At 38.0% G+C, this 23,707-nt stretch overlaps 1 protein-coding gene across 1 annotated transcript; it reads right to left on the bottom strand.

Annotated features, from left to right (window-relative positions):
- Positions 1–1,770: 1,770 nt before the first annotated feature.
- Positions 1,771–23,609, bottom strand: ATG3 (autophagy related 3). The gene is made up of 12 exons (XM_058018513.1): positions 23,437–23,609; positions 20,732–20,773; positions 17,532–17,581; positions 16,357–16,427; positions 14,524–14,631; positions 12,947–12,996; positions 11,004–11,085; positions 10,455–10,489; positions 9,561–9,716; positions 8,804–8,931; positions 3,300–3,368; positions 1,771–2,050 (listed from the first exon to the last, which is right to left on the bottom strand). The coding sequence occupies exons 1-12, from the start codon at positions 23,506–23,508 to the stop codon at positions 1,969–1,971; spliced, it is 945 nt and encodes a 314-aa protein (XP_057874496.1). The 5' UTR covers positions 23,509–23,609; the 3' UTR covers positions 1,771–1,968.
- Between the last annotated feature and the right edge of the window lie 98 nt (positions 23,610–23,707).

The following is a 23,707-nucleotide window of genomic DNA, read 5'->3' as shown; positions in this document are numbered from 1 at the left end:
CATGTAGGATTTGACAGAAACTTTAACTGAAGTTACTATGTTTAAATGTTCACAGTAGTTCCTACAGCAGCAATCTTTGATTCTGTCAGGAATTTTAAACATTAATCCCAGAGGAAGAGGAGGATTAAGGTACAGTACAACTGCTACAAGTACACCCAGATTAAACTTGCTTGTAAGTACAGCCACTTTGATAAGCAGCCAAGTAGAACACCATGTCTTAGTCACCACAGATTGGCTTTTGCAACACCAGACAGTGCAGGGCAAAAAATGCCATAAGGTATTTAATATTACGGTGATGATGGAAGCCATTGGCAAGTTTTCTGCAGTTCTGCTGTGCAGAACTTTCTGTTAGGATCAGAGAAAAAGGCCACCTTTGGTTTATACATTAAAAATAAAAAAATTATGCCACTTGCTTTCATCAACAGCCTGACAAGGAAGAATGTGCTATTTTTATAACTTAACTCACTGGAGACTTATGAAACTAATTCACCTTCTTACAGGAGAAGAACAGATACCTTTTAGGGAAAAGGATGTTTCAAAAGATTCTGATGCATCAAAGGAAAAAATATACATCACTACTGGTTATTTTAAATCATACTCCCTCTCTTTGCTCCCCTATTTATTGGGTGGAGGACAGCTGCTTCCTTTGTTACCAGAAAGCCCAAAACACATTTTGAGATTAGCCTCCTAGGCAAATTCCTATGGCATGACTCAGTGGGTGTGGTTAAGTTTTTAACAGGTTTCAGCCAGCATTTCTCTTCACTTACATAGACATTGCTTAAGATCTGTCCAAAAAAGAGGAAGTAAAGACATATCAAGAGGAAAGTCAATTTTAGCATGAAACACACAACCTGATTATGTGTTCCCATGTAAGAGCATGGTACAAAGGACAGCCAAAACAGGGACCAGCTGTGCCAGGAGTGGGACCAATCTTCCTGTCCAACAGTAAATTTAGTCCACTGCAGACACCCAACTTCTGATTATCTTGCAGAATGCAAGATGGATGCTTGGGAGACAAAAGTGCTTTCCTGAAAGGCAGTTTAAGTGAATCTAATGACTATAAATATATGCACAAATACATATACAGAGACATGATGGTCCTTTCCTCCAAGTTTCATTAATATAAACCTTACATTTTACAGGGCAGAAAGTGGCTGCTAAAGCCTGGATGCTTCTGCAATATCTGAATCCACAAACAACTCCATGCATGTTCATCCCAAGGAGGAAACCATGCTGTTAGACTGGCAATTAGTGTAGCTGAGGCAGACAAATAATCAAGATTGAACCTTGCTCGGACATAGCAATCTTTTCCTTTACCCTCCAGCTGTATTTTTGTCAATAAGACTGTTCGTTATTACAAGAGAAACAGACCACATAATGAATATCCTTCCTCTGCCTCCTCAAATATTCCATCTCTAGTCTTGCTCAAGTATAAATCACCTTTCAAAGACTGGTTAGTTACAGTTACTTGTTAAAGCTGAAGTCAGACTTTCTTACAAGACAATCACTTATTTTTTTCATCTTTTAAAATATTCCTCCAGCTAGAGGAAATATAACCATTCATAGCTGGAAAAAATCCCTCCACAAAGCTCCCAAGTGAATTTAAATGGGAAAAAAAAAGTACATTTTTAGGAATCAGCAACAAAGCCATAACTATTAGGCTTCTACTACAAAAGTAGATTTCAGTTTCTAACATACATGAAAATAATCTCATGGAAGGAAATGAAGGAATTATGGAGAAAAAAAAATCCCACCTCTTAGTGCAGCATCTGTACTGGAATGAAAGTGATTTATTTATATTACACACAGAGATTTTTATTAAAAAGGCTGGTAATGGAACATTTTATTTTAATGCATCAAGTTGATAAAAGATTAGTTACAGAAATTGTGTATAATGTTGTATAAGTGACATGGATGGGTTATTTAAAAAAAGATTTGATAATTAGAGGAACACATCTCTTATTTTAGTTACATCGTAAAGTGCCTTGTGTAGTCGTATTCTATCGTTGGAATGACTGCCTGTACAAATTTCAAGAAAATAAGAAGGTACCTGAGTTTCTTATTAAGGAAAATGTTCTATAGCTAGAAATCCAGCAAAACAAAGCAGAAGTCACATTCTTTGCAGAGAAAAGTTCCCTTGTATATGTCACTTTCAAATGCATGCTGGGCCTGAATTTGCAGTCTGAAGTATATTGAATAATTACAAGCTAAAGTCTCTGTCCATGTGGGAAAGAGGCAGATAGGAAACTAAAAATTTAATAGAAAACACTACTTTCAATTGACTATTAAGTTACATTGGTACTGGATGTAAGTAAACCCAATTGTTTTGACATAACAGTCTCACAGACCATTTCTTCACAAAGAGAAGATGTATGAAAATGAGCAAAGAAATGCTAAAAATGTCCCAATTTGTTAAGTGATTAAAAAAAAAAAAAACCACAAGAAAAAACAAAAAAAAGCTACCTGCAACTACTGAGGACTAGGAGACTTGAACAACCATGACAGACAAGTTATTTTCCAGTTCAGTTCCAGTTGCTCATTGCACAAATTGAGCAAGTCTCAACTCATACAGTAAATGAGAATTTACTGATTCAAGACCTTTAGCTGCTCAGTAATTCCTGCTTATTTGCCCTACAGCAGCAAAGAACACTTTTGAAAGGACATACTTGCTTTTATCATGGAGGTTGCTCTAGTCAGAAAGTATACTATTGATTACTACAAAGCATAACTAAGATAATTCAGCTTCCTGAAAGAAAATTTTAATTGTGAGGCATTTGATATTGATGTTCAGAGTGGTTTAAGTGATTTCCATTGCTTTTTGTCAGCAACGTTGTTTAACCAAGATATTGCTCACATGCAGAAGAGAGCATAGTGGGACCTCTACACCTTTCAGAAATTAATTTCAGATTAAAATCTAATACAAAAGCTGCTCTGCTAAGCAGTGACTACACAGTGGATGGAGTCTGTGAACCTCCAGTCTCACCCTCCCTACAGTGGCATCTTCCATTGGATGCTCACAGCTACCTCCTTCACACCCTTACAAACAAGGGCTCAATCCTGTCCCTTCAAACCTACCTGCCCTCTTCAGTGCTCCTGCCATACCCCACCTCATGTTCCCCCAAACACTTAATGGAGTCTGTTTGCACAAAGGAGCTGATGCCAGAACTCCAGCAAGTGTTACCCCAAGCTGCTATTCACTGCTTTCACACATAATTGTGCTTCAGCTTATGACCCTTGAGGTAACAGACATTACACTGCAAGAAGGGTCCAAGAATCTGTGTAATAATGAAAAAGGATACATGTGAACTCCAAGTTCTCCCCCACCTTCTGCAACAGTCTCGATTATTTTCTTCATGACTTCTGCATGCCTGAAAAACAAATCAGAAACAAAACATTTTAAGGAAGAGGCAACTCCCTCTTCATCAGGACGAACAGGTTTTGTGCAAATTAAATAATTTTGGACCATTAGGTTCAGAAGCAGCAAGATGAAATTTTCAGTTTACTGAGAAAGTAAAACAGCAACAGTAACTCAAAATTAACATTAAATGACCAATGTAACATTACTTAACAGCTCCTTACATTCCCACAGAAAGCCAAAACTGAGGTATGCTACAATGTAGACTCAATGCCCTATGTCAAATGCATGCTCTAATGTTGAGTGCCACTAGAGTGAATGCATACCGCTTGACACCAGTATAACTTTCAAATGCTAAATGCCAATAAAGTCCCCAGGTAAGTCCCTAGAAGGTAATACTGACCAGCAGCCAGCCACCAGAAGTTCCCAGATGCCCCTGAAGATGATGTCTAGAAACTGCTGTATCATTTTTAGCTGCCTCTGCTGCACTCAAAGTTGTAAGCCTTGAAGAGGTTTAAAACACTAAAACAATTAATAATTTCCTAGGAAAGGCAGATTAAATCAACCCTGCATCAATTCAGAACTATTGCTCTAGGAATGGTTTAGGGTATGGAAACTTTCTCTGGTGGTAACGGGTTCTATAGCAAATCAACAGTTTCTAAGCTAGTTTCTTCCTGTAATTCTATTATTGTAAAGCACTACAGGGAAGGATAAACACTTCTCAGCTCATTGAATTTTTACCTTCTCATCAGTGACATCTCAGATCTGCTATCAACCACACAGCATTTGTGCAAAAAGCTGATCCTGGGAATGCAACACAAAATTATAGAATAGCCAGGGCTGGAAGAGACTGTCTAGTCTAAAGCACTCCTTGCTCAACGAGCAGTTAACTAGAACAGATCACTCAGTGTTGAGCGCTAAAACTTGTCTGCTATAGTTTGAATATCCTTAATGATAAAGACTTCAAAACTTTTAATGACCAGTTACAATTTGGAAGTAATGTTCTTGTTTTCAAAGCAGTTCTTGTATCCCATAACCTAAGGGATGAAGAACATATCAAATCAAAGGGGAGAACTACTGTATGTTAAATTATGTTTTATTTATGTACCTTTAACACAAACTCCCAGGTTGTATAATTAATCTTACTTTTATGTATACTTCAACCTCGTTTGAAACAGAGGATTCTGCAGGTAATCTTCACCAGTGATATAATACACAGCTGTGGGTGTCCATCTACAGAGCACTGCAGCTAAGTGAGCAGCAGTAGTTTAAAATACCCATCCCAAAACAACCAAAGTGCCAGCTCAAAAGAAGGATGAGTGGGAAGCTGAGTTTGCATAACTTTCTGACCATGCCTTGATACCAGTATGACAGTCTACATAGCTGACCAGCAACTGGCATTTAGTAATTACCTCCAAAGTTATCATGCTGCCAGTGGCTGCAAACAAGGAAGGAAGCTGTTGCAAAGTTACCAAGACACACTGTAAACAGGAACATGCAAGTCTGGGGAAATATTAAAGGTCAGCATTTGTCATTTACTGTTGGCCTTTGCAAGTCAACAAACCCTCAGAGCTGATTCCAATTCTGGATCCCCACGATGCCCTGCAGAACACATGCCATTTCAGGTGCCAAGACCAGCTGCTTCTCTGCTGGAAACTAGCCACTGCCAAAACCTAAGTTTTGACCTTATGCATAACTGTGGACTATTTTTTCTACTGGCACAGAATACAGGTCACCGTGCAGCCATTAGAAGTCCTTAACAGCATTCTGACTCAACTTCATACATCTTAATTACATTTGTTCTTTTTTGTTTCCTAAGAACTATTCCAGTACCTCAAATTCTATAATGGCCACAGAGTAATGGTCATTCTTGCTGTCATACAGTTACTCATGAAAAGCTTTGCAGGTGCTTTATAAACTTCATAAAGTTTGTTTCATGTTTTCAGCTCCTTCTGTAAGAAAACTTGGAGGAATGAACATAAAATATATAAATACACTACAAAAAGGAAATAAATAACTTTTGAAGAAATGTAATCTAAAATATCCTGCTATCTAGAAATCTTTCCCTGCAGATATTTAGAGCACATTAGAAGCAAAAAGAGTTCGGAAGCCTATCACTATTCTGAAATGGAGACAAATAAGTCCTTGGAATCACTGCAAGAAATTACAATTTAATTGTAAATGTGTTTAGTAGTTAACCTGTTTGATAGTCCCTTCATAGCACACAAAGAAAAAGCTGACAATTGTGATTAAAGCAGCTTACAGCAATTAATGAGGAAGTTGACTAAGTTCCTCCCAATATCATAAAAATGCTAACAAAAACTACAGCTTACAGAAGAGCTGTTAAGATGAACAATTTTCACTAACTACTCAAAACAGAAGTTATCCCAAGCAGTGACAGTGGCATCCTACTGCCATTTCTTTCCTTTCTCTGACACCTGACATGAGGATATGAACATTGCAATAAAAATGTTTGGAATCATACAAATATCCTACATTACACAATTTATATAACATGATGGGAAGCAATAGCAGCAGATATAACTAAACACTCCTAGCTCCTAGCTGAATTAAAAACAAAGCAACAGTTTGGCTATTGGTTTTTATCCAGAAGCCCAGACCTTCTTAGCTGTTAGCCTTACCAATTTGAAAAAAATATAACAGCTTACTTGGAAAGGAAGAAAACATTCTTAAAACCTCCATTTTAGATATGCTGTTAACGTCTTTCTTCACAGCCTGAACAGTACCTTTTAAACTCTTTCCAGTGTTAAGCAGTTGCAGATCCATGACATCACTCTTTGAGAAGGGCAACAGTTTCCTCCATTTTTAAGACTTGCAACAGACCTGTTTCACCTCACTATCAATCATCTCTTTCACGCTTAAAGCTAAAAGAAGTCTCATGATGTAAACCATTCCTTCAAGCATAAGTGTAGACTACATAACTACATAACAAAGGAACTGGCACTTCACTTTACTTCAGAGGAAGTAAAAACATGACCACAGAGCTCTCACCTGTGAAGAAACTCAACCCAAATGCAGAGATTAGTAGTGCACTGCTAACACCTCTGCAGAGTAGTAACTAAAATTAAGCAGATAAAATTGCAGCCACAGCCCAATATAAACCCCACAGTTTTACCTAGTCAGTGAGGGCTATCATGCTGAAATATCTCTGCATCTTTGTTCTTAGAGTGCCCTCCAAATACACATCAACAGGAGCTTCTTCCCAACCAATTTACTAGCAAGGTTTCCAGCAAATAAAAAGTAAATTAAATTTTGGCTTCAGGATTTTTTTCTTCCTTTTCTCCTATTAATCATCTTCCCAGTCAGTCTATTAAGACCTCCTACATTCCTCCCACTTGACACTCCATCAAAAACACTAGTTGCACAAAAAAGATACATCTGTTTTTTTGTCCAAAATTCTTCGGACAGCAAAAAGTCAAAGTCACTAACAGGTTGAGATTGTTTGTTCATACAAGGTACAAATCATAAGAACACCTTTCTGGATTCAAACCAAAGACCTACCTGGTTCTCCTTTTTATTTTATAGTACATGCTCAATAAAGAGGCTGGAACAAGTACCTCATCAATGCTCTGTCCAAAGCACTCCTAGAACTGCATTTCTAGCATACTACTGGAAATTACCCAGGGACCTTCTTATTCTCAAGCCTTCTAGTAACTACACTTTAAACTTTGACAAATCTTTATTTCATTAACATACTATTGCTTAAATAAGAACTTAGTTTAGTTAGGTGGTGTGTGCAGAAATGAATCGTTTCTGGCTTTGAAAATGTCAGCAGAATAGCATTCAATGCCACCAGTTTCACTATTGGAAGAAAACTTAAATCCTATTACTTCACCTCCTGTGTCAATCATAGTGATTGTCACCAATATCATAACTCCCTGCTCAGCTTTTTTCAAATATTAAGGGACAGAGATTATTCAATCCTTTCTTATGGGAAAGACCTATATAACTTTAGTTATCCCACACGGATCTCCATATCTTGCCCAGTTTTAGTCTTCTTTCACCTCATAGACTACAGAACAGATAACCAGAGCTGTACTCCAGTATTCAACATGTGGTGGTCCCATGGATTAACAGAGGCCTTATGTTGTTTTATGTTCTATTCTTTATCATTTGCTTTGCAGTTCTTCCAGTTCTGCTTCTTGTATGACTCTTGAGCACCCAGACTGACATTTTCATGTTATTGCAGACTTAAACCTGATGATTTAAAGATCAAGAATAAATTTTACTACTCCAAAATTTTCAACTAGACCACTAGAGGGAAAAAATTACTTTCTAGTATAATGGCTTCTCTGCTCAATACTATCCATATGTGTTGTCCATATGTATGTAGACTGCTTGGCAAAAGCAAACACTTTTGAAAAGCAGCAGCTAATGAACTGTGAACTGCAAGAAACATACAGATTTACAAAGCACATGAATATATATCCTCTTCAGACCAAAATTAGCCATAAAATACTTGTTGCAAAGTTCCCTTGCTCTCTTCTCTAAAGACTGATGAACAAATAAATGCTAAGCCAGAAACTCAGAGTTCAAAGAATGCTTTAAGTCTGTGGAAATGACCACAAGCTGGTCAACAAGTTGATTATTTGACACACAGCTAGTGACATGGATAGCCCAAGTTTTTAAGTCAAAGGAAAGTAAACTTAAACTGGCAATCTGAAATTTAAATTATTTCTTTTAAACCTATGCAATCATACAAGGATTTTCTTAAAGGTAATAGCCCAGATTTTTACCTCCAGGAACTTCATACCGTCAATAAGAGTTACACTGTTTCAGATACTGGCTCTGTATCACTAAGACACCTAAAAGGATGTTAGGGCTGACATCTAAGACAAGATGCACCTTTCAAAGACTCAAACTACAGTCTCCTTATGTCTTGGGTGAGAAACATGGAAAATGGAACACTAAATACCCAAAAAAACCAACTGTGTTTTGCAGTTGTATTCAACAAATACTTCGGTTTTGTTATATACAATACAATCACAGTCTCTCTATTAATCAGGGCAAAATTTAAGGGGGAGCAGGAGGTAGTTAGCATAAAACAAGAAACTGCTATTTAATGTTCAAATAGCCTTTTCATCTGTCAAAAGTATACACTGTACTTCTATTCTCCCCAAAAAGTAGACAAAAGGATAAAACTTTATTTCATGGAATTCTGGTAGTCTGCCACCTCCTGGAGTACATAGGGAAGATGAGTTAAAAAAGCAAGTTGATCAGAGAAGACAGTGCTAACCGCAGAACACACTGCAGTGAGCAGTGGAATGAACTTAGGTAACTGCCTCCTTTCTTACTGCCTCAGAAGCTAACAGGCCACTACAGCAGCCAATTGTAGATACATGTCCAGAAGACCTGAAAAGAACCTTAACAAGAGCAGTGAAGTGCCTTGTATCTGCAGGCTGTATCAGACCAGAAACAAAGACTTACCTGCATGGATGAACTGAACACATGGGAGGTGGAGGAAGATGAGGATGGTTTTCAATGGTCACTGTTTTTCTGACATGATCTTGACTAATATCTTCATACATATGCTCTACTGTTAAAGGCTGCCGCTGCTAGAGAGGAACAAGGAACATGAGAACAAAAGCGTTACTAACAAAGAATCTTGCTCCTTTCTAACATCAGTAACAGATGATGCCCCAAAAATTACAGGCATCTAAAATATAAATGTTCTGAAGGTACAGTGAAAGAACTGTGTTAAAATCCATATGGTATAAAAATAGTACTGCACAGATTTTCCTTTGAGTGGTGTAGTCAACATATTTAAAAACCAACTGGGTATCCCATCTGGGTATTTGAGTAGTGGGCCCTACCCAACTTTAACTCAAGAAACGTAGTGATAAAAGGGAAAAACTATTTATATATTCCTTTCTTTCAGAAGGAGATGAAAAGACATACCTGCTTACCTGACTGAGTTTACTGGGGTAATTACCAGTTCTACAGTGCTAACAAAAACACCAGTGGCTTCCTTCAAAATGTGTTCAGTTATCATGTGCAGTTTTCAGTGACTCGTTCCAACTTACTCCAAGTACAATAAAAGTCCTGCCTACAAGCCTATACTGCTTAACAGTTTTCTCACCATTTTTTCCTTTACATTTCTATTGTGAATAAGCAACAAAATAGTCTATTTGATAAAGTGAGCCTAATTTCACAGAAGTAGGAGAAAAATCCAAAATAGATATACCTCATCATATCCAAATAACCAGAGCCTTGGAGTTTGGTAATATTTGTCATAAGTGATGTAGAGGTCATAGGTTCTAGTCTGTAGAATAGCATCTTCCCCTCCAACATCAGCTTTAGTTTTGTTAGCTTCTACAATCTGTCGTGTGTCAAGTGTTGCCTGGTTCAAGGTAAAAATAACAAGATTAGAATAATCTTGCTTGAGTTCCCTCCTTTCCCATTCTAAGTAGTTATGTAAAACTGTAAAACTTTTAATAATGTTCTTAAGTGGGTACAAAAACCCCTAACTTATGGTTTGGTTTTATTTCTAAATTAGGAGCATCAGTTTCTCCCTCAAAAAGTATTTTTGTTTTATTTTTGGGGATTTTTTTTTTACTTTTCAAAAAAGGTCTGATTTCATAAGGAAGTAGGCATCTATGCTGTTACACTCCCCACCTTCTTTCACAAACAACAGACAATTCCTATGAAATTCAGAAGGCAAAGGTATCAGTTTGTGCAGGTTCATGATGACCTTAGCATAGTACCACAAATAATGATGCCTTCTGTTTTCTCTATAAAAGTCTGATGGATTGGTGTAATCTAGTGAACCTACAGGCCACTCATCCTCCCTGTGTAAGCCCCAAGAACCAACACTGCATTTTTTAACTTCTCGTGAATACAGCGCTGTGTGTACAAGCAGAGCAAAAAGGATTAGCAAAACCAAGGAAAATTTCATGGGAAAAATCTTTGAGGACCCAAGGGTTCAAGTTAGTGCAGCAGATTGGCAGGAGACAAATCCATAGGAATGCAAGCTCAGTAACCCTACTACTCATAATCTTGTTATTTCAGCCATTTATCATTATTTTTGTTTTGCTTGTGCCTTTATTGTAACAGGTAAGATAGAGAACTGTTCACTCACATCATCTGTCTCCAATAGCCCACTTTCTTCATACTCTGAAAAGAAGACCCATAAAATTCTGTGTTCAGCTTGTAGCCAGTTATTGTATTTGTCATTCATAAACAACTACTTTAAAAAAATCTACATGTATCTAAAGAAGATTTATTCAGATAATCTTCCCAATCCCCAAACCAGACTATCCCTTTTATAACACAAATTTGACCAAGACTACAGTAAGTAGGTGGAGCTATATTTCAGTGATTTTATATAGGCAGATTGAGTTTAAGTGTAGGTACGAAGCTGGAAGGAAGCTGTGCTAAATCCCTAATTTATACTTCCTTAGATCTGCTCTGCTACACAATTTTCCAGTCACTAACATTCAGTCAGGTTTTTGGTACACAAGTTAGAGTAAACATGCATCAATAAAACCATACAAAGGACGCTAAAGAGCACAGGCCTACTGAAATTTTTCAGCATGAATTCCTTGCAAAGAATGATTGGTGTTTTAGAGTGTATTGCTTTAGTTAAAGACCTGAAATATAATATGTCCCACCCAAGTTAAGGAAATACCTTCCATATCTGCAGCTTCTCCTTCATCTTCCTCATCATCATCTTCACAAGATGCTGAACAGTCTGGTATTTTTAGATTATCCTTTAGAAGTTAAATTGAAAATACTGCTTTAATGACTGTTACATCTACATAGCCTAACAGCCGTAAAAAATTGAACTAATAATTTCTGAAATATTAAATAGGATTACACTGAACTCAAATATTTGCTTAATAACTCATTCTTGTTTCAAAGACCTAGTATGACATCAAAACCCCATTTAAAAAGTTTTCCTTTGACTTTAAAATCTGGAATTATTTAATTACTAAACAAAGAAAAGAGACCATGATGTTAAACAATCAAGAGATCCAAATGAAGGGCAATAGCTAAACAGCTAAGACTAAACATGTAGGTTAAGATTTAAGTCCTAACCCACAGCCAACTGTGCAGCAGTTATAAAACATCTCAAGGAAGGGACCCATAAGGATGATTGAGTCCAACCCCCTCCCCTTTGTGGGACTACATGAACTCTCTTATATGACTAAAAGTGTCACCTAGTTTCCCAGACTGTGAGCCCTGTCCACAATTGTTTTAAAACACACGAGTCACAAAAGGTATCACATTTTGATATAATTCTGCAATGCAAGAATTACAGTCTAACAGAAACAAATACAGCACAAGCCCACCGGTAACTTTTGGGCCTTGCATAGCATAGAGTCCAATGGACAGACAACGCCAAAGAAATTCAGAAAGTAAAGGTCTTAATTTACAGAGACTTCATAAAGATTTTAGAATACTCCTAATAACTACTACAGTTAGAAGCTCCTCTAATTCTGAGCATGAGGTAGCTGATTTTCATTTAAAAAATCCAAACCACCAAAACCAGTAAGAAACTAAGTAACAAAGTGCATTGTCAAACAGAACATCAGCAGGAAAGAGTTGTCCTCCTGGACTGGCCCCACAAGCAAGCAAGTTTTTCTATACACAACAGAAATAAAATCCAATGCAAAACACACAACAAGAGTTATAAATCAAAGTAACATTCTGCAAGTATTGTGTTTTGCAGAAAAAGTGATCAACTTTAGTTATTCCTTGAGTATTTCTTCCACCCTCATGTTATTGGCTTGTGAAAAAAGCAGTATTTTTACTATATTCAGCAAAGTCATTTGGAATACCTGCACTTCACTGTTCACCAAATCGATAGCATTTTGAGCTGCTTATAATTATGCAGTAGCATAGGGTCGCTCATTTTTTCCCCCTAATTTTTAGAATCCAAAGATTCTTGAATGCTCACAGCACACGGACAGAACTCCCCATACAAGTTCATCTTTAAAAGCATTTTGTGTCTCTGTGACTCTCTTCATGTTTCTTAAACATGACAGCCAATACATTTGCATTTCAAGTACCTCCTGAGGACTTAAATTTCAGGTTCGTTTCCTGCTGAAGTGACTTTTTGGAAACATGCAGAAACTGAGGACTTCCTAACATGTACACATTTAAACAAGTAAAGTTCTTCTAAACTGAAGGGCATAAACCTGTCAAACTGGACCAAAGTCTGCTTGCAATAGTTGAAGATGACAAAGAAATACTTTACATTCCCACATTACTTTTCCACATAAAAATTTCTTTACATTGGATTTCCAAAGACTAATGTCTTGGAACACAAACGTGTGACATCAGTGTAAAGAGAATTTCATTTTCAGTTTGTAGAAGCCTGGCATGGGACCACACTGGCTAAAGACATTTCAAAAAGACAAATGCTACAATGAACACAGCGATAAGGAGATGCACATGCTTAGACTAATATCACGGGCTCTGAGGGTCAATGTACATCTGCAAAACAATTCATGACGAAGTATAATTTAATCTTTCACAGGGAGCACTGGAGTATTAGATTGACACTGGTAAAACTATTATTACCTTCAGGTCTGTAATAAAGCATCAGAAAAATTGAGAAACAAGTACCTTACTGTCTAGTGTAATCTCCTTAACTGCCTCTGTTGCACCCACTATACCTGTAAATTGAACAGGAAGTTTGTGTTAAAAAAAGCTTCATTCTTGGTTAGAGAACAGCATAGAAAGAGTTTGCAAGGATTTCAAACGCAGTGTCTCATCATTCCAAGTCACATCTCAGCAGGCTGTTCATTCGGTACTGGACATCCCTAAGCAAACCATGCCAGTAACACAGAGCGCCACAGCACAGATGTGCCATGTCTTAAAAATTCCGTGACAGAACTCTGTGAATTTGGACTTCTATTTCAAGGTATTTTTGCATAAAAGTGAATTCAGGAGAGGCACTCACATCACAACAATGAAACTCAGCTTCATTAAGAAGGCAGGCACTTATGAGTATTTCTGAGCTTCCTGAAAGCAATGACAAAGCAAAATGTAGCAGAGCACTCAATGCTTTTAGCTGAGGAGAAGTGAGGGTATAAACCACCCCAAATCATAGAAGTGTCCAATCTTGAGATCCTCCCTTCTAGTCTTACTGCAGTTCTCACACAGGACCTTTTGGGATACACGCCAAGATTCTGCTTTGACAGAGTACATTTATCTTCAGCTGTGGAAACAGATTTTATCTCATTTGACAGCATTTGGAGTCCTGGCAAGCTTTAGCCAGGGTGTTACAGCTGTGCTGTACTGCATGGTGCCCAAACCAATCAACTCTAAAAGGAAAAACCTGGCAAGGAATCTATTCCCAGCAGGAATGGATACTGCACACTTAATTCAAGGACATGACTAAGCTATTTCAAATTATTTCTTTGGTGTAGGGGCATGAAATTATGAACTATGATATCTTTAACAATTGCCAATGATGAAAAATGTATGTCTACAGAAAAAAAAGGCATCATCTCCAACCCTTTTTCTCCCCACCCTGGCAAACTATTTAGAGAACTTTCTCCACATTACAGTAAAAAAAATTACACCAAAGAAAGTAAAAACTTAGAGGAGTACTTTTGGAAATGGTGGAGAAAACATCATTGAAGGACAGAATTTTATTCACACATGATAGAACATCATGAAACAGATTAAAACTAATATAACTGCCAATTAGAAAAAAACAGAAGTATTTTTAAGACACTGCACTAGAAAAGCCAATGAGATAGATTCATATAAACAGTATTTTTTAGACTTCTTTATAAACATAAGCTCATTTAAGGGCTTATTGTAAAATAGGATCATCTCTCACTCTCATCTCTGAACTTAACATGTTTCTTTTTAGTACAGCATCCACAATTTAAACTAACATCATCTTCACAGGATTTCCTTACTAAGGAATGAGTCACTACACAGCCCATATTCTAAAATAATTTCCTAGAACTTTAGTGCCATCATCTCCAAAAAGGAGCCTGTTTCAAGCATATACAGCCACACAGTTAAACATCATGTGCCAATCAGATGGGTAGCTGATAATGGAACTTTATTTCCTCCAGACTACATACTGGTACACAGACATGTATTTAAAAAAGATTTTACTTTCTTAGAGTGGAAACTGAAAATCAGATTGCCAAATGCAAAGCCTGCAGCAAGACCTTGAATACCTGCATTGTGAAAAGTGTCTACCCATCCCCCATCACCATCATCTTCCTCTATAATTGCTTCCTGCTCGTCCGAATACTCCATCTGCTTACACCTTTTATAGCACGGCACTACAAAAAATGACAAAACAAAAAGAATGCAGTCAGTCATTGTTATACAAAACCAGACCAGAGCATGATATTGTCCTACAAGGCCTTCTAAAATGTGCCAATCTTTCATATATCCCCATTTAAGGAATCCTATGGCTGTATTTCAAATGCAAAAGTGTGAACTTCCAAAAATATGTTGATATGCTGTACCACATATTTTACTTAATGTAAAAAGCAATGATTGCTGTAGCCTTAGAAGTTCATCTTTCTGTTAAGTATTATAGCAGTTTCATCCAATCTCTTAAGGATTAGAATAGAATTCATTTCTCATTTGCTAACAACTAGAAAGAACTTGTACGTTTTCTTCATACTGGTAAACTACTAAGGACAACTTTGCCTGGATTTTCATGAATTTTCCAAACTCATTTAGTTTTTAGAATTGTGCTAAAAGTTTGCAGCAGCTACTTAAGCAATACATTAGGTATGTCTAATTATAATTTAACATCTAGAAGTTTAGAAAGTCAGAATTCATGTGATATTAAGAATAACTTCTGTCATATGCATTACAGAGCCATTTAAATAGAGATTTAGATAACGTTTTCAGAAAATAGTCAAAGAAAGACTGAATATCTGATCAAGGCAAAGCAGGCATTTTCCAATAGTGTAAACAAGCACTATGTAGAAAATGCTCCTTCCTTTCTATTAACATGGAGAAAAATAGATCTGCTGCATGAAGTCCAGCATTTGAAAACTGCTCTTTAATCTTTCAGAAAGGGATAAAAAGAGGTGTGAAAGTCAAAGTGAAGTCCTCCAAAGACTTCTAAAATGAGGTATTGTAGGATGGTTCCCAGTCTCAACTACAGCCCACAACTTTTACTCAGGTGGGAGGCCAATGTGACACCAGCAGCAGGAAGCACGTTATTTTGGAATGTGATCAAGAGGATCAGAGCAACAAGGAACCTCACTAGAGGCAGGAAAAGAAACAAAGCAGATCAGTTGGCTATCAAACCATGAGGTCCCTGTCAGGAGAATGTCCAATGCTACTGCAGTAATTTTCACATGATAGTGCACTGCAAGACTCCAAAAGCCAGCAAGGAAAATCGATGTATATAATACAATCCTCTGTGGGCATAAAATGTCCTCAGGCTTTTTTAGTGCTAATGCTTCATCAAATAGCTTTGACACATTTTCATACAAAATCTGAAAGATTTCCTCACAGTTGTGCCAAAATGTTATCCTTCTTATCCATTAAAAAGTTGTCACCACATGTACTATATAAACACAACTGTGAAGCCGAAAAAAATTAATTTAAGATTGTATCTATATTATTCTAATTGACAAGGGCATTGACATTAACTGCATACTTGAATTAGAAGTATCAGTGTCACTATGAAAAACATTTTGAGAACACTTTAATAGCCTGAGTTTTCAAAGGAATGAGGAAAATAAACATATCTTCACCTTAGAGACTGAACATGAGTTGAAGCAAAGACAAAGAGGTTAATAATGTTCAAAGTTCATTTATACTTCACCAAGGCAAGCTTTATGTCTCATATAAAATTCTACTATAAAGTGGTCTAAGAAAAAGCATTAAGGAGTGCAGGAAATACTTCTTCAACATTGCAAAGCCAGAGCATCCGAAGTGTGAGGTATTTGCTTCCCTTATCAATACAATTGGTAGAGCTGACAGCACAGTCAACCATACTGTCAATTCTAAGAACACTTATATTTAAATTTCAGGCTTACCATTTTTAGTTACCAGAAACTGTTTGTCTGTTGGCAGATAAGCTTTGACTTTTAGTTCTTCTCCTGAAGCCCTGTAAAATAAAGTGCACCATTTGAGAATTTGTTAACTGCAAACAAAAGAAACCTTCTATTCTCATGTTGTGTCAGGAACATTTTATATAATCCTCCTGACCTATTCTCAGAATTGGTTTGCTATGACTTTACTCTTCCCTACCTACATTTGGTATGGTGTTAGAAAGCTTGGCCACCCCTAACTGTTCTGAGATCAAAACCATTTTATGCCTCAAAAACTTTCACCTTGAGATGGCCAAGCAAAGATAGGTTGACAGAATAATCTATTCTGTATACAATTTTCTAGGATCAGCATCAACAAAGTAGCAAATGTCAGAAGAAAGCAGCTTCAGAAAAGCAAGAAATAGACCTCTATAAATACAAAATCTGTCCATAGTCACTAGTGCTTAAGTACTCAACACCATTTGCCTTCACCTTTAGTGGTTTTTGGTTTGAAATAAGAATAGCATTCTAAATAGCCCATTCCAAATTGCTGCCAGACTCAACATCATGTTTTCTCTGAAGGAGGTGGCAAAGGCGTAATTTTTCCTTCAGCAATTTGAGGCTCAGTACAGAGGCAAGACCCTGATGACACCAACTGCACAAACAATGCTCATTTAGGAGCATTTTCATAATGCAGGACACCAGTAAAACATAAGGAAGCACCTTATCTGCATCCTTACTGTGCACTAAACAGAAGGCATTTCTAAGGGCAAACACTGCACAAAGTGAACTGCTGTGGGCTAACTTGAATACATTTATTAGCAAATGCTTGTCAAAATACACCATTTACAGCTACTGCCTGGCAGTTCCAGTTGCACAGGGCCTTTGCTTTTTCAATCACCCAGACAAACCTGGGGAGAAATGCTGCTACTGCAGCTAAGCACTACAAGCATTCACAGTATATAACAGATTATTTCCCCTAAAACCTTAGAAAAACAAACAAATAATCCCCAAGTTAATCCTCATCTCAACTACTGCTATACAGCAATTAGTAAACTCTATAGAGCCATCATAAAAGTTTTACTGGAAAAGTACACTTACTGCTCTGACAACTGTATGACTAGATCCAATGAAAACACACCAAAGCACAGGTTTTCTACAATTCTTTGAATTTTCCTTACCATTGCCAAGTAGGACAGTGGTGAACTAAGTGGTCTCCAGCTGCAACAAACTGTTAAGGCAGGAAAAAAAATCACTGTTACATATGGCCAAAGGCAACAATCTCAATTTTTTTTCTCAGCATTAGTATTCAGTTCCGCATTTCTTTGACCAAATAACTGTGTAATTAACAAATGTTTCAATCAGATAGATTCTTTGTTTTAACTCCGTATCTCAGCTAACCATGAAAAAGCAAAGATTAAATCAACTTGACCTGACATGCTTAGTAAGCACCATAGCAAATTCAGTGTTTCAAAAGCTCTGATACTACCTGCCAGTCTAGTAAGAACCAAAACAGTACCTGCACCTAGTAAGACTGTTTACTTTGTAATAAAGAAATTATTTTTATTTGCCACTATTCAAACTTTTGCAAAGATAAAAAAGAGCTTAATGTAAAAAAAAAGTTTAACTCTCTTTCCTTGTTCAAAACAATTTTGCAGTAAGAAAAGTGAGACCATCAATCCACTGAATCAGTGAGAGAACTGCAACAAAGAAATAAATAGCACAGATTTTATATAATGACCATCACTGTAATAGCTGATCGCTGATGTAAACTAAAAATGGATTACCACTTACTTAGCACACTAAAAATCTTATCAGTGACTTTGTTCTGAATAAATAGTTTTTAAAAATATTCCCTCTGCTTTCTCTTAGTATCAAAGATGAAGCCTTTTATAAAAGTGCATTACTATTTCAAAGTGATACTGTCATGTTGAACTTGCCAGCAACGTCATGCTAGACTTGTGTACAAACTCAAAATTCATACAGCAAAGCCTAACCCTCTGGGCTTCTCTTTGTAAACATAAATTGAGGAAGGCAAGCCTGCACTCAAGTGATTTTTGTGGGCTTTGCAGCAGTCCCTGCGGACTATGAGGTGCACAGCTCTTGCTATGGGTGCTCTCTTGCGCTGGAGTGCCAGTTTACACAAGCACCCTCCCCAGCTGCCCCGGAGCTGCTGCAGTGTGATGTAACAGGCTTGCAGCAGGTCACAGCCATTTCCTCACCGCGTCCTCCAAAGGGAGGCGGATCAGCACAGCAGAAACCACCACAGTGCACACGGATTAACAGCCTTAATCTCTGCAAAAGTGCTTCCCTTTCACCTATTTTCAACTGAAACCTCCAGCAAAACTGAACCCTTTAAAAAAGGATTCTCAATACACATGGAAATGTTAAAACTCGTTATCTCTTACATAGTAAACATAAATGAAACTCCAGAATTATTTAAAATTCTCTGTTCAAGGAATTGGAACTCTGCTTGTGACAGCAATATTGAAATATATTACGAAAGATGATAAACCAGTGTAGTTTGTGGGTGTAACAGATACATAGCCCTAAAACAGCATTTGAAATTTCATCTACATTTTTTCACCTTAGGCAGAAAAATTGTCTCGTTGGTTTCACTTTCTATTTCTCAAGCACTGACGCTACCACATATCTAAATCAGCACCAGAAAGTGGGAGGAGATCAATTTTAGGACATCTTCTTTCTAGTCCTGAAGAGAATGATTTTCACAATTTCCCTGTATTCACACACATAATTAAAATAGATGTCATCTTTTGGAGGTATTAACTAGTAAGAACTCATGACAGCAAGAATTTTTTGAAAATAAATCAAGTGCACAGATAAGTGAAAAAAGGGAGTAGGTGTTGAGTTTGATTAATGAGTCATCTTTAGCCTTAATTTATTCATCCTCAGAGTAAGCCACAGGAACCCCACAAAAATCTATACACCAGTTAGTGTCTCAGACTAAAATACCCAAGAAATCCAAACTCATTCAAAGACAACATCCTAGTGTTATTATTCTTCTTTAGCAATCATTCCTATATAAAGACTGTCAAAGGGACAATCAGCAGGTCCATGCTCCAGCTTCATCTAAATTTACCAAAAAATTTAATCTTCCTATACAACTGTTTCCCTTGACTACTGTTTTGAAGGATCCAATTTATTCATCCCAGCAGCATCTAACCTGACACAGAGAACATGGACTATTCACATTCCTAGTGGTGTTTAAAGCCTGAAAACTGTTTAATGTAATACAGTGTGGTTCTTGCTATGTTCTATAGAAGGTGCCTTTTCTTAAAATGCTACTGCAAATTCTTCTCCCATAAACCACAAAGGGATTAAGTATTGGTAGAGCATTTGTCCAGACTTTGTTATTCTAGCTTATATACAATAAAGACTATGTATCGTTGTTTAACATATATCAATATTTATAGACACACATACATACAGTTATCAGAACAAAACACCATGTTGCTAAGCCTGTTTTTCTGTGTGGTACTTCTGTGTCAGAGGGAGAGAATGGCTGTTTGCTTGCAGGGCAACACAGCAGAAAAATACAGGCACCAATATTGGGAAAAATATCTCTGCCCACATTATCTACCTGCATCAGTCATCATTTGTTCCACTTTTTTTCCACCTCATCTTTACGATTTTTTATTGTTTTATTTTTCTTTCATTCTACCTAACAGTCTTGACACTGTTTTATTAGAACTCTGTAAAGATGAAGTATTTGCAGATCAATAGCACCTCAATATGAGAAAAAGTGTAAGGGAAAATTAAAATAGCTCAACACAGTCAGTGTTCTTACTGTTCCAGGAAAAAATCCTGTTTGCTGCTCTTTGCATTAGAGTTCTTAAAAAATACAACTGCTTGGCAGCAATTCAAAATACAACCTGCCTAAAGCAGCTTATAGAGAAGAAGAGGGAAAAATAATAATCATTGGATACACAGTCTGGAGAAATATATGAAATGATCTTCACAGAGCCTTGGAAGAAACAACCAGAGGTAAACAAAGACTGTTCCAAAGATAAAGGCTCCCCTTCAAGTTCCTCAGAAGAAAGATTTTAAAAACCAATATATTCCCACTTCAGTCCTGAACCCCCATGACAAATGGAGCTGTTAACCCAGCTTCTTTACAATCTTTTCACAGCATAACAGAGGAAAGAAGCATCTCACATTCAGATGCCTAATGCCGTCTCAGGAGAAATTATGTTGATCTACTTCAATCTGTAGAGTAAAAAAGGCTACTTAGAAATTTCACTTTATGAAAATTGTTTCAAGAAGCAATAATTGGCAAAGACACAATCTGTTTAACATGGTCATTTTGCATTAAAAAATGCATCATTACTTTCAAAATAAATTTAAGTTTCTATATACTTACTTCTTCGGGTGTAATTACTCCAGTTTCTTTGAACTTGGACTCCTGCAAGAGAAAAGTTTAGAAATTTTGAGAACTGCTGACAAATCAACACAATCCACTTTACTGGAAAGACAAACACCTTCTCTACTCTCATTTTGCAATTAGTTATTTGGAATAATTTCTGTCCAGAGATACAAGAATCAGCCTGGAGGAAACCTCTGCCACAACTGACAGGAAACTTACATTAGCATATAAGAAATTACTTGTTGCAAAATATGAGGTATTATGAAAAATTATCACCTACACAAAATAATTGTTTTTGCTACTGCCAATTATAGCAACAAGGAAGAAAAGATGACTGGCACTCAGTAGTACATTTGCCAGTAAGAAACAGAAAATCAGTTGGAATTGGTGATCCAGACTGTCAAGGACTCCAGAGTTCTAGGCATTGAACAGCATTGCAATGCATCAATATGAGGCTTTGCAGTTAAGTAAAGTCATGAATGAAAGACCAAACCAACTTTTCTCTGGGCTAGAAGAAGTTAAATACAAAGATTTAGTAATATACTCTCTTTTAATGCCCTTTTCTGTGCTTTCACCATGCATCCCATGGAAACTTCAGTTTTTGCATACTGTTGTGGGGAGTTCTGTTGATGAAAGAATAGATGAATACATGGTGAGCAGACACCAGACTTATTCTGCCTAAGAGAAATTAAGTACTTTAGCATTAAAGGCAACATTTATGAAGCTTAAGGATAACATATCTTCTGTCATATTCAAATTTAGATGAAGTGTATTATGTTTTGAGTTCTGGTAGTTTGTTTCTTCAGAAAAACCTCAAGTACCGAGGTATCCTACTGTTCCTCAGCATTAGAGCTACTCAAAACCACCTTTGACAGAGAATACAATTTCCACTATGGCACAGCTGACTTCTTGCCCCAAGGAATCTATTTTTCCCCCCTATCTAGACGAAAAGCATCATCTGAACATGTCTTGCTCCCAGCCACAACCTCACCGTATTCAATCAGCCAGAAAACACTGAGCAAAAGCAGCCCCAGCTAAACTTGGTTATTCACATTCCTTCTCGCAAGTGTACACTATCACCTGTGCTACAGAAAATGAAAGGAGCACACCCGCTTCATACGTACTGATTACTGCCCTTCTGCCTCAGTTCTAAGGAAAAACCACTTAAGAACAAGACAAAGATGAGGAAAATAGCAGCTCTACAAACATTAGAATATGCTAGGTGACTGAAATCAAAGTAATTTCAAGTGCTATAAAACTCAGAATCCCCAATAACATATTGAGCATAGTGGAGACAACTTACTGGCTCCCCTCAAAATGAACCATAAGCAGTAGGGAACATGCACAAACTTGTGTCTCTGGAATTACAGAAAGAAAACATGTCAAATATCCATCCTCTGTTCCCTGAGGGTAAATAGCTCATTTTTCTGTGTAAGTAAATTCTTCAATTGTGAGAGACACAGGTCTAGTTACTTTCAAAAATTACCAAGTTGGAGTATTTATTTCCCCCTTGTAAAGGGAACTTATACACATGATATCAACACCTTCCATTTCTGGAAGTTTCTACTGCTTCCTCTTCCCAGTAATCCATCTGGACACAAGAATTCATCCACTATTACAACAGCTGTCCAAGAACAACTGTACTACTGAAAAACTCACTTCATCTTCCCATGGCACAACTTCACTGCAACCCATACATTTCACATTGGTGGGCAACTCTAGGACCAGACAAGAGTATCCCAAACACCACAGAGGGACAAGCTCAATTAATAATTGACTGTCCCGGCTATCTACCCAGAGAAGTAAGCTGCAGGGTGCAAAGCACATAAAAGGTCAAACCACAAAGCCACAGGCAGAGAGACTGCTGTCATAAACAAGAGGTTTTTTCAAAAGCATGCAGAAGCATCAAAATCAGTAATGAAAAAACTGCGGCCAAGTTAAGCACTTGTATACAGATTTGGGGTTTATATAAGAAATTGTTTGCAAATAAGAGTCAGAGAATGGGATGTAGTCTCACAACTGCAGAAAACCATAATTTGTTTCTACCTAAATATGCAGTGACAGGACCTATACCAGATGTGCTACCTACTTTTATAATGGCCCAATGGCTCATTTCTACTATTCTCACCTACTTTGGTGGACAGAGGCTTGTATATTAATACTGTAATTCTGACACAGGAATAAGCTGGCTATGTAAAACCTGCTTACACAGCAAAGGTGTGGCTAATTTCGTTGTTTTAGTCTGTGTTTTTTTATGTCAGCTGAAAAAGTTGCCCTTTACCCAAAATAAGCATTGCAACGCAATTCCTGAAAGCAGGCTCAAGCCTGTCTGTACGCTCGGATTTCAATTCCTGGACACATAACCATGTAAAACTTTCGTGACTTTTACAGAAAACGGCAGCACGTTTAAATCATTCCTTGAGCAGCAGGAGCAGCAACACCTGTTCTTCGAGAGGCCCGCCCCTCCCGGACAGATGCTCCCCCCGCTGCGGGACGTGAGCGCCAGCCGGGCTTCCCCCGATCCCAGCGCGGGATGAGGGCCGATGGCCAGGCCGGCCCGCCCGGCACCGCGCCGCTCCTCGGGCCCGGCCGACAAGGGCACCGACAGCCGCCTCCCGGGGCTCATGCAGGGAAGTGCGCCCGCAGGCGGGGGCGGCCATGGCTGTCCCTCCTCCCTATCCCGGCTCCCGCGCAGACGGCACCTTGAGCACGGGCGTGAGGTACTCGGCCACCTCCAGAGCCTTCCCCTTCACCGTGTTGATGACGTTCTGCATTGCGGCGGTCGGTCGGACGGACGGACGGGCGGACAGACGAACAGCGGCCGCCCCCCCCCCGCCCTCGGCACGGCGCTCCCGCGGCCGCAGCCCACGTGACCCGCCCCTCACGTTCCCCCCGCCCCCCGTCGCACGCGCGTGACGACGCACGGTGCGCGCGCGCAGGGCGGGAAGGCGGGGCGGGGCCGCGGCTCACGCA

This window comes from Melospiza georgiana, chromosome 2 (genome assembly GCF_028018845.1).
Source record: "Melospiza georgiana isolate bMelGeo1 chromosome 2, bMelGeo1.pri, whole genome shotgun sequence".
Taxonomy (NCBI): domain Eukaryota; kingdom Metazoa; phylum Chordata; class Aves; order Passeriformes; family Passerellidae; genus Melospiza; species Melospiza georgiana.
The sequence above is the reverse complement of the archived record's forward strand: the minus strand, read 5'-3'. Positions and strand labels throughout refer to the sequence as shown.

What these genes read in the sequence shown, in the direction of transcription:
- ATG3 (XM_058018513.1), bottom strand. Translation starts at nt 23,508, where the DNA reads ATGCAGAACGTCATCAACACGGTGAAGGGGAAGGCTCTGGAGGTGGCC. An exon ending in GAGTAATTACACCCGAAGAA is followed by an intron (nt 17,582 to 20,731) that starts GTAAGTATATAG and finishes CTGCCTTAACAG; the next exon opens with TTTGTTGCAGCTGGAGACCA. An exon ending in AGACACTTTTCACAATGCAG is followed by an intron (nt 12,997 to 14,523) that starts GTATTCAAGGTC and finishes TTCAATTTACAG; the next exon opens with GTATAGTGGGTGCAACAGAG.